Source organism: Rhinatrema bivittatum, chromosome 11 (assembly GCF_901001135.1).
Source record: "Rhinatrema bivittatum chromosome 11, aRhiBiv1.1, whole genome shotgun sequence".
Lineage (NCBI taxonomy): Eukaryota > Metazoa > Chordata > Amphibia > Gymnophiona > Rhinatrematidae > Rhinatrema > Rhinatrema bivittatum.
The window spans coordinates 63567962-63582073 of NC_042625.1; the positions used below are offsets into that span (position 1 = coordinate 63567962).

The window sequence follows — 14112 nt, forward strand, 5'->3', positions numbered from 1 at the left end:
GCATACATAGGAGGAGGGTGACACAAGCTGCCTTGGATAAGGAGGGATATCCTACGAGCTGGCACAGTGGACAGGTTACTACGTTAATACATCTGTAACTAGCTTTCAAGAGCTATGCTCCCTCCATCAGATCAATGGATGCCTCGCAGTTTGGCCAAGCTTAAATAGTACAGAATGAGCTAAGCATGAGGTTGCCAGAAGTTACAGGTTGGGTTTATCAGCCATAGGGCTCCTGGAGCTGTAAAGTGCTCCTGTCTGTAGCCTCTCCCATTGGCTGACTAAGATGTAACTTCCTGACACATGCAGGCAGTCTTGCCTAGCTCATTATATACTATTTAAACCAGGCGGCACTGAGGTTTTTATACTCCCCTGATAAACAGGCCGATTCAGTAAAAACGCGGGATAGCGGACAAACGCCCGCTCTCCCGGCGCGCGCACCGGCCACTCGCCGGTGCGCGCGATGCAGTATGCAAATGAGGTGATGCGGTAGAAACAGGCAAAAGGAGGCGCTAGGGACACTAGCGCGTCCATAGCGCCTCCATTTAGACCGGAGTGGTGGCTGTCAGCGGGTTTGACAGCCGACACTCAATTTTGCTGGTGTCGGTTCTCGAGCCCGCTGACAGCCATGGGCTCAGAAACCGGACGCCAGCAAAATTGAGTGTCCAGTTTTCGGCCCGACAGCCACCGGCCCATTTAAAAAAATTTTTTCTTTTTTTTTTTTACTTTTTTTTACCCTTCGGGACCTCCGACTTAATATCACTATGATATTAAGTCGCAGGGTGCTGGCAGAAACTTGCGCCTACCTTTGGGTAGGCGCTAATTTCATAAAGTAAAATGTGCGGCTTGGCTGCACATTTTACTTTCTGTATCGCGGGGAATACCTAATAGCGCCCTCAACATGCATTTGCATGTTGAGGGCGCTATTAGGTGCCGCGGGTTGGACGCGCGTTTTCCGCCCCTTACTGAATAAGGGGTAAGGGAAAACGCACGTCCAAGAGCAGGTTAACAGTGTGCTCCGTCGGAGCGCACTGTACTGTATCGGCCTGAAAGAGAGCAGAGCTCCTTGAAGGTGAGTCACCAGTATATTGTTAGTCCAATAAAAAGGCATTGCCTACAACTTGTTTGAGTCTTAGTTCTATGATTTTGTAAGTGGAAGAACCCCATCTCACTTCCTCAAAATGAATGTCTTGTGGGCAGGGCTGAGGTCTTCGGATGGAGCCTTCAGCAAGCCAAGACTGCAGCTGTGACCAATCTTCTTGGCGATCCTCATTCTGCTGTAAGACTGTTATGTCTTGTCTGTGTGTCTTGACGAGATTGCAAACCTCACAGAGCAGGAACTGTCTGTTATGTTTATCTGTAGAGTGCTTCAGAAATACATTTGTTGAGAAGTAGTACTGGCATCTTGTCTCTGTTCCAAGAAATGTTGGTCGTCCAGTAACATTATTTCCCCTTGTGATGGGTGGGGAGGAGATACTGCTGTGCATTTCCCTCTAAACCGTGCCTGCTCTTTCCTTATTCTTCCTTCTGTGCTCTTCTGCCTGCAGCTTCTGTCTAAGCCAAGTTTGCAGGATTTATTCTAAGGAAGTGGCAGCGAAGAATGTGCCACTGTCTGTGAGATGCTGCAAGAGCACCCGAGTTCGAGGACGAAGGAAGGGACGCAGCCTCGGAGGAACTAAGATGTGCAGACTTCAGCGACCGGTGTGACTTCAGCACATGCAGACATGGGAAGGGTTTGGGTGCTGCTTGGATTGTGTCCAGCGATAACGGTCATCCATGCTTGGTTGACGGATGTCGCGGTCCAGCCACCTACAGTGTTGCCCCAAAACTTTGTTTCTTCAGGAACATGGAGAAACTGGAACAGTTCACAGGGTGTTGGAGCTGTGGAAGATGTAAGTATTGCATTTAGGGCTTCAAAGGGAAGGCTCACAAAAGTATTGCTCTGACCTCTGCTTACTGGACAAGGTCTGCTTTCAGCTTTCTTATTCAGCAAATTTTGAAACCAAGGCACCGTGTGCTTTCATCTCCCTCTGCGTCACCATCACCACATTAAGCAATCAGAAAGTTGGACTCTTGTGTTTTCTACCTAACCAACCATGCAACACTGTAACAGCTTTGAACTGCATGTCTCCAGTCATCCTAGGATTGCTTTAAAAAAAGGATTTTAAATACATTTCAAGGAAGGAAAAGGGGCACTTCATGTTAGATTGAGGTTCTGCTGAGGTCATTCACTCTAGGGCAGTGGTTCTCAAGCTTTTTTCTGTCAGGACACGCCTGATAGATGGTTCTCACATGCGTGACACACTGAACACATGACCATCACAGGGCTAAATAGAAAAGCACAGTTTGCATCCACAGGAACCCCTTTGACCCACAATTATGGATGTAAAGCAGAATTATGACATTCCCCGTACAACTCACCGTACAAAAAAAGATATTCTGGTTCTAGTTTCATCTCAGTAACAGCAACACAAACGTTTTGCAGTACCTGAAGCGGCCTAATAGTAGATGCTGGAAGTCCTAAAAGCAGTGTATTGCAATAGTCAATGTTTGCAAAAATCAAAGCTTGTAAAACAGTTCTAAAATCATATTGCTCTCAAAAAAGGTTTCAACTTTCTTAAAGTTAATAATTTAAAGTAGCCATCTTTTAATTTGTTGGCTATATGTTTCTTAATGGAGAACACTGTGTCTACTAGTATGACCCCAGATCCCTAGTAAAGAACGAGGGTGTTATCCTAATATTATCATCTAGTACCAGGGCAGGTATTATATTATAACTACATTTTATCACTCAATAAAACTATTTCTGTTTTGTCCATATTTAAAATTAATCTCAACTGCTGTAATAGTTTTTTTATAGCAGTTATGTAAACCTTAATGACTTCGAGTGTTTGCTCTACAGAATTTTCAATAGGGACTAAAAATTGAATATCGTCAGCATAAAGAGAATTTTACACCTAGTCCATTGTGAAAATGACAAATTGCTAGTATATATATATACAAGCCGTTAAGCCCGTTAAAACGGGCTACATCCCTCTGTCTCTCATCTCCCCCTCATTCTCTCTCCCCTCACTCTTCACCCCCCCCCCTCCCCCCCCCCCTCCTCTCCACCCTCCCTCTCACTCAGTCCCTCCCTCCCTCCCCCCTCTCTCCCTCTGTCCCTCCCTCCCTCCCCCCCTCTCTCCCTCTGTCCCACTCAGTCCCCCCTCTCCCTCCCACTCACTCAGTCCCCCTCTCCCTCCCTCCCTCCCACTCAGTCCCCCTCTCCCTCAGTCCCTCCCTTCACCCGCCTCCATTTCCTTCCGACGCCGTACTCGCGACTCCTCGCAGCCCACACCCACCTCCATTTCCTCCCGGCGCCGTAAGCGCGACTTCCTGCAACCCTCACCCGGCTCCATTAAATTATGCCGCTGTCCGAGTGCAACTCCCCGCAGCCCTCACCCGGCTCTATTAACTCCTCCCGCTCCTGCCGGCAGATCTCGGGGGGGGGGTGTCACTCCCGCGCGCGTGGCAGTGACCCCCCCCCCCCCGAGATCTGCCGGCAGATCTGGGGAGGAGAAGTAGCGGCACCGCGCGCGCGCGGCGCCGCTGCTTTCTCCTCCCGCTCCTGCAGCCCCACCGCCATTTTTTTTTTTTTCGGCCATGCACGGCTCTGACCGACGTCCTTGCCCGCACATGCGCAGTAGAGCTGCGCTCTACTGCGCATTTGCGGGCCGTCGGTCACGGGCCATTTATAAGGTAGATATTAAAAAGAGTGGCGGACAAAGTTGAATCTTGGGGTACTCCTGTTTGAAGGGGTATTTTATCAGACATAGAATTTTAATATTATTTATTTATTTTTTATTTATTTAAAAACTTTTCTATACCATCGCTAAGTTATATACCATCGCAACAGTTTACAAATTGGCACATAGACTAAGGTAAGTGAATGTAGGTTATCGTACATTCTATTAACTTGTAGGAGCGATTTGTTAAAAAAGACCTAAACCATTTTAATGGTATGTCTGTGATACCTATTTCTAATAATCAACTAAATAAAATTTCATGGTCCACAGTGTCAAAAGCTGAATAGAGATCTAGAAGCACTAAAAAATAACTTTGACCAACTTCAAAGCCTCTTAAAACAATATCCATAAGTACAATTAAAAGTGTTTCAGTATTAACAGAATTTGTCAGTTTATGCTGCCTTAGAAACTGCCTGGCGGGAGGTGCACAGGTTAGAAGATGGCACATATTTCTGCCCTGAAACTGCCTGTGTATGTTTCGGTACACACGTATATGTGCCATGCAGGGAAACGCTTACCCATTTTATAAAATTACGTGCATGATAATTATAACATGTGCATAAAAACCCGGAGTTATACGCTGAGGTAGCCATTTCATAACGTATGCCTGTGCTTCGCTTCTGAAAATACTTGTGTAGGTAACCTGGGATCACCAGTTGACCGGACACCGCCCCTGTTCATCCAGACCCCCACCACTTCACCCAGACCGCCCCTCTCAAAAACTGCAGGCAGAAGACCAGTGCAATTTCACTTCCGCAACTCAATTAGCAGGTGTAAAAGTATTCTGGCGAGATTGGAAATGCACGCGTATACACCACTTACACAATGTGCATGTAATTCCAAATCCTGCCCCGGACCATCCCTTTCCGCATGACACCAAGTATACGCGTACTCGTGCTGTTTCCATAATATCACATGCACGTGTTCTCGCTACTTACATTTGGAAAGTTTTTTAAAATTAACCCCTTAGTGGGCACTAGAGAAATAAAAGTGTGTGGGGGTGACAGAATCTTCCCGGCAGGTGCATTGTGATGGGGCCTGTCAGTGCTCTGGAAGGCAATGCTAATCCTGTATTTGTGGTTTTTTAGGTTGGATTTTTTTGGCCATCGATTGCCCCCAGTTTTTAAGAAGCCATTTATGGAATTCTGTAAAGGCACCAGTCACTCACAGCTCAACACTTCTATAAAGATTTGACCAAATTACATTTTTGTATTTTCTGCCTCTCCTGATTGATGTCACTCTTCCTGCGGTCATTCATCAGAGGGGTTTATCTCATCCAGTACTGGGTCAGACTGAGGGTCAGACAAGTCCAGCATCCTGCTTCCAAAAATGGCCAGTCCAGGTTAGAGGTACCTGGGAAGTACCCAAACAGTAAATAGATTTCACGCTACTGATACCAGCAATAAGCAGTGGCTATTCCCTGTCAACATGATTAATAGCAGTTTATGGACTTCTCCTCCAGGAGCTTATCTAAACCTTTTTAAAACTCAGCTAGACTAATTGCCTTAACCACATCCTGTGGCAATGAATTCCAGAGCTTAACTGTGTGTTGAGTGAAAAAGAATTTTCTCTGATTAGTTTTAAATGTGCTGTTTGCTAACTTCATGGAGTGCCCCCTATTCCTTCTATTATCTGAAAGAATACAGAACAGATTCACATTTATCTATTCTAGTCCTTTCATGATTTTATAGACCTCTATCATATCCCCCCTCAGTCATCTGTTCTCCAAGCTGAACAGCCCTAACCTCTTTAGCCTTTTCTCATAGCAGAGCTGTTCCATCCCCTTTATCTTTTAGGTCGCCCTTCTCTGTACCTTCTTCAGTGCAACTATATCCTTTTTGAGATGCAGTGACCAGAACTGTACACAGTATTCAAGATGCGGTCTCACCAGGGAGCGATACAGAGGCATTATGACATCCTCTGTTTTATTCACCATTCCCTTCCTAATAATTCCTAACATTCTGTTTGCTTTTTTGACTGCCGCAGCACACTGGGCCGACGATTTCAATGTATTATCCACTGTGACGCCTAGATCTTTTTCCTAATATGGAACCAAACATTGTGTAACTACAGCATGGGTTAATTTTCCCTATATGCAACACCTTGCACATGTCCACATTAAATTTCATTTGCCATTTGGATGCCCAATCTTCCAGTCGTGCAAGGTCCTCCTGCAAATATCCCTAATGGCTGGGGTTTCACCAGGACAGAATTGGTAAGCCCTGGTCTAGTGCATCAGGAATCCAGTATGAAAATAATGGGGATGTCACTGGAAGGGGGGGGAGGGGCATGGAGTGCAGCGTAGGCATGTTCTAATTTGCATTTTTTCTCTCCAGTGTCAGGAAGTGCGGAATCTCAATGTATCTGAGCAGTGCAGCTTCGTCAAGAACACCCCCGATTGCCAAGCGGAAGATGGATTCCTCCACTACCTGGATGGCATCTTCTGTATATTTGCTCCTTTTCTGATGCCACTGGCCATCTTCTTGTATGTGAGTATCTTGTTTACCTTGTTCTAGTGCAAGCTGAAGCAGCATGGTGGACTTGCAGGTCTTCCACGTTGTAATTCAGTGTTTGTCAAATGCGGCCATCAACTGATAATTTGTGACCACCTCAGATGAAGAAATCTATTAATGTTAACTGAGCATTTTAGGAAAAATTGGCAAAGTTCCTACCATCAAGACTTGGTGGAAGTACCCTTAGGCCACCCAAAAATGTGCTGTACAACCCCTGTGGAGTGTATGCATGTGAGTGGATCACAGTATTTTATGTACGGTACTTGTGGGAGGCCCAGATACTGTGGCAGTTCTAAGTTTGGGGCCTGGAAGGGTTCATAGGGCAGCTGGTGTTGATTCCCAGAAGAAACTCCGCAATTATTTCTAGAAATAACTTCCAAAAAGTGTATCACTTCTGGAGAGAAAGCTAAGCTAGGGTATAAAAGTGAGGCCTCTGAAAAAAAAAACCCAACCCCAAAACCTTCCTTATGTAACTTCTGCAGTTCCCTCTCACCCTTCCTGCCTTAGATCCTGGTCTCCGAAGTAGAACTTTCTTTCCACTGAAAAATTATTTGTCCTATCTGGTTCTTTAACTTTTCATCTGAAACTATATTGTTTTCTTTTATGTTAAAATTACGGTATATTTGTACACAGATGTTTCATATATGGTGTGTGTGTGTGTGTGTGTATTTTCTGCATATAACTAGCTGTGATATATTTTATTTTTGAAAACACAGGAAGTATTTGTATCCCTTGGATGTTACCTCTTCCTGTTGACGAATCTCATTTGAGTTCAGTTTGTGACGTGCATATTTATTTAGTTCCTTTTTTTACATGCCTTATCTAACAAGGCTGGAGCGAGATACAAAGCTCAAACCATCTAAACGCCTAACAGGCAAGGAATTTCATGTTATAAAATTAAACCTAATATTAAAACCAAGCCCCCAACATATCTCCCAACTCAAACCTCACCTATTTCTTGCCCCTCTCCTTCAATTGTTTGCAAAATGCGAAATTGAATTTGACACACAAATCTTCTGGAAAGACATTTCACCAGAAAGACGTAGCAGAACTAGAAAAAGTGCAGAGGAGGGCAATAAAAATCAAGGGATGGAATATCTCCCCTATTATGAGAGGCTACACAGGCATCTTCAGCTTGGAAAAGAGACGGCTGAGAGGGGACTTTAGAAGTTTATAAAATCATGAGTGGGATGGAACGGGTAAATAAAGGAGAGTTATTTACCCTTTCAAATACTACTAAAACAAGGGGACACGCAATGAAAGTATCAGCCAGCAGATTCAAAAGAGATTGTAGAAAGCAATTTGTCTCTCTGCGCACAATCAAGCTGTGGAACTGTTCCCAGAAGATGTGATCAAGGCAATTAGCACAGTGGGGTTTAAAAGAGGTCTGGACAGCTTCCTGGAGGGAAAAGCCTCTAACACATTATTAGCAGGTAGACTAAAGAAGGCTCTTGCTATCCCTGAGAGTGAAAAACAAGAATTAGATCTACTTTATAGGATCTTCCAAGTACTTGCGACCTGAATTGGCCACTGTCGGAGACAGGATGCTGGGCTTGATGGACCTTGGTCCTATGTTATGTTGTGTTTTTTTAGTGACAAATCAGATAGACTATTGTAATGCTCTGAATCAGGGTTTACCCCCCCCCCCCCAAAAAAAAAAGTCAGTTGCAAATATTTCAAAACAAGGCTACTAGGTTGCTGCTATGGTCTAAAACCCATGATCATGTCACACCATTGCCAGTTAAGATGCAGCAGCTATCAGCTGGTTGTCGAATCATGCTCAATGTGTTTTGTGTGGTGTTCAGTCTTGCAGATTTGAGTGTTATCTTTGCTGGTTGCAGCAGGCTGCTGCAACCGGCTTCACTTACCCCCAGCACCACCAGACGCCACCGTTCTTCTCCCCAGCGGCAGAAATCCCTTTAAAGACCCTGCGGTAGGAATCATGCATGGCTGTGCCCCCAGATGACGTCACATAGCTGGGTACATAAGTCCCAGCTGCGCACCCTAGCACTGCCTCAGGAGCAGATCTCTTGTCTTGTGGTTGTGCTGTTCCAACCTTTCGGCCTTGCCTTCCGGCTTAGACTCGTCCAGCCTTACCTCTCCCTGCCCTGTCCTGTTCCTGTGCCTACCTTGTCTTTGTTGCCTCACCTTGTCTCTCTGCCTTGTCTTAGTCCTTATCCTTGGAGCCTTGTCTTGTCCGTCTTGTCCCGTCTTGTTCCTTCATGTCTTGTCTGACGTTTCTGATCTTAGCTTGGACTTTGACCAATCCCAAGACTTGAATTTATCTAAGGCTGATGCGTTTCCCATTTCTCTGGGTGTGCACATAGCGTGACCTGCACTGCTGAGCCTGTTTCCAGCGAGCACTTTACTCTGGCTTATTGCACGTATCCCATGCTTGCCTAACTTCCTCTTGATTTCTTTCAGGCCCTCTGGTTACTGTATTTATTCATCATCCTTGGCCTGACTGCTGAGAAATTGTAAGTGTCAACCATCACTCCTCCTTACTAAATAACAATCACTAAGAGTGACCCAACTAGAAGTTTGGCCAATCTTTTTTTTTTTTTTTACCTCCTCTGGACATTTCCATTAAGACTGTGACATGGCCAAGCTCATGGATTGTTTGACCGAAATTCATGCATATCGTGCCAAACTGACCAATGTATTGTAGCCAGACAGTATGAGAGGCAGAGAAATGGGGCCACCCAAGAGTCCAGCATTCAGCCTTCCAACATTTAGTCATGAAGTGGAAACAGGCAGATGTAGCAAAGGAACCCTTCCATCCTCGGTGAGCGTACCTTTTATGACATTTATCAGAAAAGATGTCATTGGATAATGTGTTCAGTATTAACAATACAGCGCTCATTTCACTGTCCACAAACAAGTCTGCGATACTTTCAGTTTGTCTTTCCAATGCACTAAACTAGCAGGGCATCTTTCTGAGAAAAGATCATCTCTAGAGATTGTTATTACTTCTAAAAAGAATCTTATTAATGTTGTTAATTACAGTAGTAATAAGCACCAAAAACATGGTGATGTTTGCTGCAAAGGCAGTGTTTACAGGCTCTAGAGAGGAGAGCCCCAGTCATTGTGCAACAGTGACACCTGGTGGCTGGATTCAGGGCCCATGATTAATGGCCCCTGGCCCAGGACTGTAGTTGCAATGACTGGGTGAGTTGGGTTGGGAGGGGAATATAAAATACAGGAAAAAATCCCCGGGTAGTTGTGAATGAAAGCACTTGGTGCTGGATCCCAGCCCCTGGTAGGAAACTGCCGAGCCAAAGCAATGGCATGGTGAACAGAGCAGCAGGAATGTTTTTTGGATCTGTTAACGTCTGCTATTAGGGATTTATAGCTGCTGGAGCTGGCTTATGCCTATGTGATAAGAGCAGATGTGAAGTGCATTCTGAGGGAACATCTTGACATCGGTGCAATGTCCATATGAACGTGAAAAGGAAGTTATGCAAGGGCTTTCACTTTGAAAACTGCCATGGGTACAAAGTCCCAATGACCTGATTTTTCCATGAGGCAATTCGTCTCTGAGAATTGCCCTTTCAGACAGGGGTGCCCAAACTGGTCCCTTGGGGCCCCCTCCTACAGTCAGTCAGGTTTTCAGGATCTCTTTCATGAATGTACATAAAATTAATTTGCATGCAGTGTCTTTAATGCATGCAAATATTTCTCATGCATATTCATGAGAGAGATCCTGAGAGCTGGTTTGAGCACCCTGAGGCAGGCTGTAATCCTAGACTGGAAATGCTTCATCACTTCCCTTGGTTGGATTTTTTTCAGTAAGTTTTTTGTTTTGTTTTTTTGCACTGCTGTGGCAGTAAATCTTCTGGACCAGCAGTTCCTAGGCCAGTCGTAGGGGTTTCAGGATATCCACAATGAATATACGAGAGGTAGATTTACATGCACTCCATTAGCATGACATTTTGTCTTATACATATTCATTGTGGATATCCTGAAAGCCTGACTGGCTGGGGGGGGGGGGGGGGGGGTCTCCCGGGATAGGTTTGGGAGCCAGCAGTCTGGACATTGTGAGGTATGGTTTGATATCTCAAAGTATGGTCATATTTTCAGCAGATGACCCTGGTGGCTTTAAGCCATCGGCATCCCATGTCATATTGTACCTGCTCTGAAGGAGCATCTGCCATGAGGGAGACGTTCCTGGCTGCACCCGCAGGCAGTAAAGGCTCAGGAGACACTTTCTTGGGTGAACCAAGAGGAACATATATTTATTTATTTATTTATTTTTTGTTTTTATATACCGGTCTTCTTGCATTATATGCAAATCAAATCGGTTTACATTGAACATTTAAACTTGCTTGAAAAAGCATTACATGTAACAAAGAACATCAAAACATGAAAAACCTGTTGGAACAAAAAAAATAAAACACAGAGTATGAGTTGTTCATCTTTAACAGGAAAAAGCAAAAAAAAAAAATAAATATATATATATTAGTGTATATATTAGTATCAGGAACTTGTCACTTAAGAACTCCTATCATATTTGCTTATCACAAAAGCACAGCAAGATCGAGAATAAAAAGCGGGAATCTTTTCTATTTTACATATTATGAAGGACATGGATCATAAATTTGCATATTATCTGCGCATTATTCTAAATTTCCATACATGTTAATAAGCTAGCATGTTGGCTACACCCATATCTGGTGATCTCACTCCACTAATCTGATATTGATTGGAAATCCCTATGATCATCTCAGAATTATCTAGTTAATACTGCCATCTAGTGCATATACGTTAGAAGAAGTAAAATGGTTATTCCAGTATTCCAACTAGATCCAGTTTATTGCTAAAACAACCGAGTTATTCTAATTTCTTACATATATGCAGCTGGGCAGATGCTCCCTTATTTATTCCTAAGCTGGTATCATGGGGGCGGATTTTAAAAGCCCTGCTCGCGTAAATCCGCCCGGATTTATGCGAGCAGGGCCTTGCGCGCCGGCGCGCCCATTTTCCATAGGCCTGCCGGCGCGCGCAGAGCCCCGGGACTCGCGTAAGTCCCGGGGTTTTTTGTCGGGGGCGTGTCGGGGGCGGGGCCGATCGCAGCGTTTTGGGGGCGGGACGCGGTGGGCCCGGGGGCGTGGTTTCAGCCCGGTGTGGTCCGGGGGCGTGGCCGCACCCTCTGGAACCGCCCCTGGGTTGCGTCTCGGCGCACCAGCGGCCCGCTGGCGCGCGTGGATTTATGGATTTATGTCCGCTGGCGCGCGTGGATTTATATGTACAGCTCTAAGAAAAAATTTTTTTTAAAAAAATCCCAAATTTCCCTTTCCCTCTGTGTCTGGCATCTCCTGAAGTTATGGGATGAATTAGACATCTTGCCTTTCCCTCAGACCCTCGATACTGCCGTTCCGACTGACTGACTCGACGTTGATAATATTCCCAACTCCTAGCCAGAAATCAAGGGTGCACTTTCACTGCTGGGGTCTCTTTCCAGCTTCCTTCTCTCCATGAGACGGGATTCACCAGGGCTTCTATCGCAGCTTAAGGACTAAGGATGATAAAAGTAGCTGTGTTTCTGACAGTAACCCCCCTCCTGGCGACATGAGACCCACAGCTAGGCTAAGGGCTTTTAACTGGAGTAAATAAATGCTATGAGTTAAAAACAGATGTTTACCTAACCTGTATTTGTTTTCCTTCTTTCCTTTCTGTTCTAGCTTTTGCCCCAATTTGTCTGCAATCTCCACTAGCCTGAAGCTGGCCCATAATGTAGCAGTATCCTTCTGGTGAACGTCATGGGGCAAGGGGAGAGAACTGGAAGGAGGGAGAGAGGGGGCATGAGAGAGAGATGATGGGGAGGGGGGGGGCTGTAAAAGAGAGCACTAGAACTTTTAACTTGATCTAAAGCAAAGCAAAGTGTATTTGATTTTTTTCTGCTGCATTGTTTTCCATTTGTGTATGCTTTGATGTATGGGCAATGAGCTGTGGTCATGCAGGGGGGTTCAGATCACTAGAAGGCAAACCTTTTTCAGCAGCAAGGATGTCCTAGAACAAAAGGTTGTAACGCTAGCATGGGAACAGGTGTTGGTGAACCCTTGGTCCACCCTATCAGGCGAACCCGTTAGGTCCACCCTATCACCTGGCAGACGCACCTTGTAGCGGGACAGGCTGGAGCTTCGCCTATACCAGCCGCCTTCCCGTAGGTTGAATCCTTCGGTTCTGGTGGCCTGCAGGTGTTAGATGGGTCTCTAGGGCAGTGGTGAGAACAAGAGTGCAAAAGGCGGGTGGAGGTCAGGGCAAGTAGCAGACAAGGAGAATCTGTAGACAGGCCAGAGGTCAAGGCAGACAGCCGATAAGGATGGTCAGAGCAGAGGTCAGAATCCAGAAAGTCAAGCCAAGGGAGGGTGAGACAAGACGAGACAGATTGGAGGAAGCCACAGACAGAAACAGAATTGGACAAGGCAAAGCAAGAGACAAACGGGCCGATACAGTAAAAAATGCGGGAGAGCGGGCGCTCCGTGTTGAGCGCCCGCACTCCTGACACGCGCCCAGGCACCTCTCCTGGGCACGCGATTCTGTATTTAAATGAGGTGGCGCACTAATAAGGAGGCACTAGGGACAGTAGCGCGTCCCTAATGCCTCCTTATTGGTGGTATACGTGGCTGTCAGCAAGTCCGACAACCAACGCTCTACTTTACTGGCGTCGGTTCTCGAACCTGCTGACAGCCACCGGTTAGGAAAACGGACGCCGGTAAAATTGAGCGTCTGTTCTTATAATCCGCTGACCGGCGGGCAGATTTTTTTTAACTTTAAAAACATTTTTTTTTTAAGCTTTGGTTCCTCCGACTTAATACCTGGGAACTTTTGATTTCCAGTCATCCTGAGGTTGTTGTGGATTAGTGGTGGAGGGAGGACACACAAACGTTCTCCACTGTCTCTCTCCTATATGCACACCTACATTCTTTCTCTCATACATACTCATGCTCACACACTCATGCTTCCTCTTTCAGATGCCCACATTCCCTCTCTCTCCTGTACATGTACACACACACATACACGTTCCCTCTCACACATAGAACATACTCTTTCTTGCTCACGCACTCGTATTACCTCTCGCACATGCTCCTTCTGTCTCTCTCAAACACACACACACATGCGGTCGCTCGCACAAATGGGTTTCACCTTCTTTTCTTTTCTTCCACTTGTTCCCCTGGCAGCTCTGGGCCCACCGCTTCACTTTGGCCTCCTTCGGGTCAGGATTACAAAGGGGCCTTCACTCCACTGTGGTTGCTGGCAGGATGGGGTCCACTGGCAGCCCACAGCCTCTTGTCTACTTAGGCCATGGGCAGACGGGATGGGGTCCACTGGGCAGTCCGCAGCCTCACTACCTTGGTTCTTTCCCTTACTTCTCATCCACTTACCTCACTACCTCAGCTTTCCCTCCACATTCCCACACTATTTTTCTTTCTCCAACTTTTCACTTCTCTCCTTCCAGAGGCTTTTCTCCTTCCCTCCCTCTAGATATTCCCCCTCTTCTCACACTACCTCCCCATCCCTGACCCTCTAGAGATTCTTTTCCCTCTTATCACCCCTTTACTAAGTCACTGTCTCAGCTTTTTCCCCTTCTCACCTTCTCTCCTCACTACCTCTGCTTTTCCCCCTCCCTTCCTCTAGAGGTTTTTCTCATCCTCTCCTTCCCTCCCTCCCTTGCTCTTTCCTCCCCTCTTCTCATCCCTTCCTATGCTTTCTCTGCTTTTTCCCACCTTCTCACCCAGTCACTCCCAGCTCTTCTTCTTCCCACTCCAAATGCTGGGACTTCCCAGCGCAGTTTATTAGTCAGGATTCTCGCTCTT

The 14112-nt window shown here is 45.9% G+C and overlaps 1 protein-coding gene across 5 annotated transcripts in view; it reads left to right on the forward strand.

Annotated features, from left to right (window-relative positions):
- The window catches only part of SLC8B1 (solute carrier family 8 member B1), a 69738-nt gene that overhangs the window by 15270 nt on the left and 40356 nt on the right, over positions 1–14112 (forward strand). For 4 of the 5 annotated variants that reach the window (XR_003852010.1, XM_029571849.1, XM_029571847.1 and 1 more), the window contains exons 2-5: positions 1545–1889; positions 6119–6271; positions 8720–8772; positions 11977–12034. Coding sequence is in view for 4 of the 5 variants with exons in the window: in XM_029571849.1 (XP_029427709.1) it covers positions 1722–1889; positions 6119–6271; positions 8720–8772; positions 11977–12034 (432 nt within the window). In the remaining variant the exon portion in view is untranslated. Of the gene's footprint in view, positions 1–1020; positions 1890–6118; positions 6272–8719; positions 8773–11976; positions 12035–14112 lie in introns of those variants that run through there. The other variant, XM_029571848.1, reaches the window with a different exon arrangement.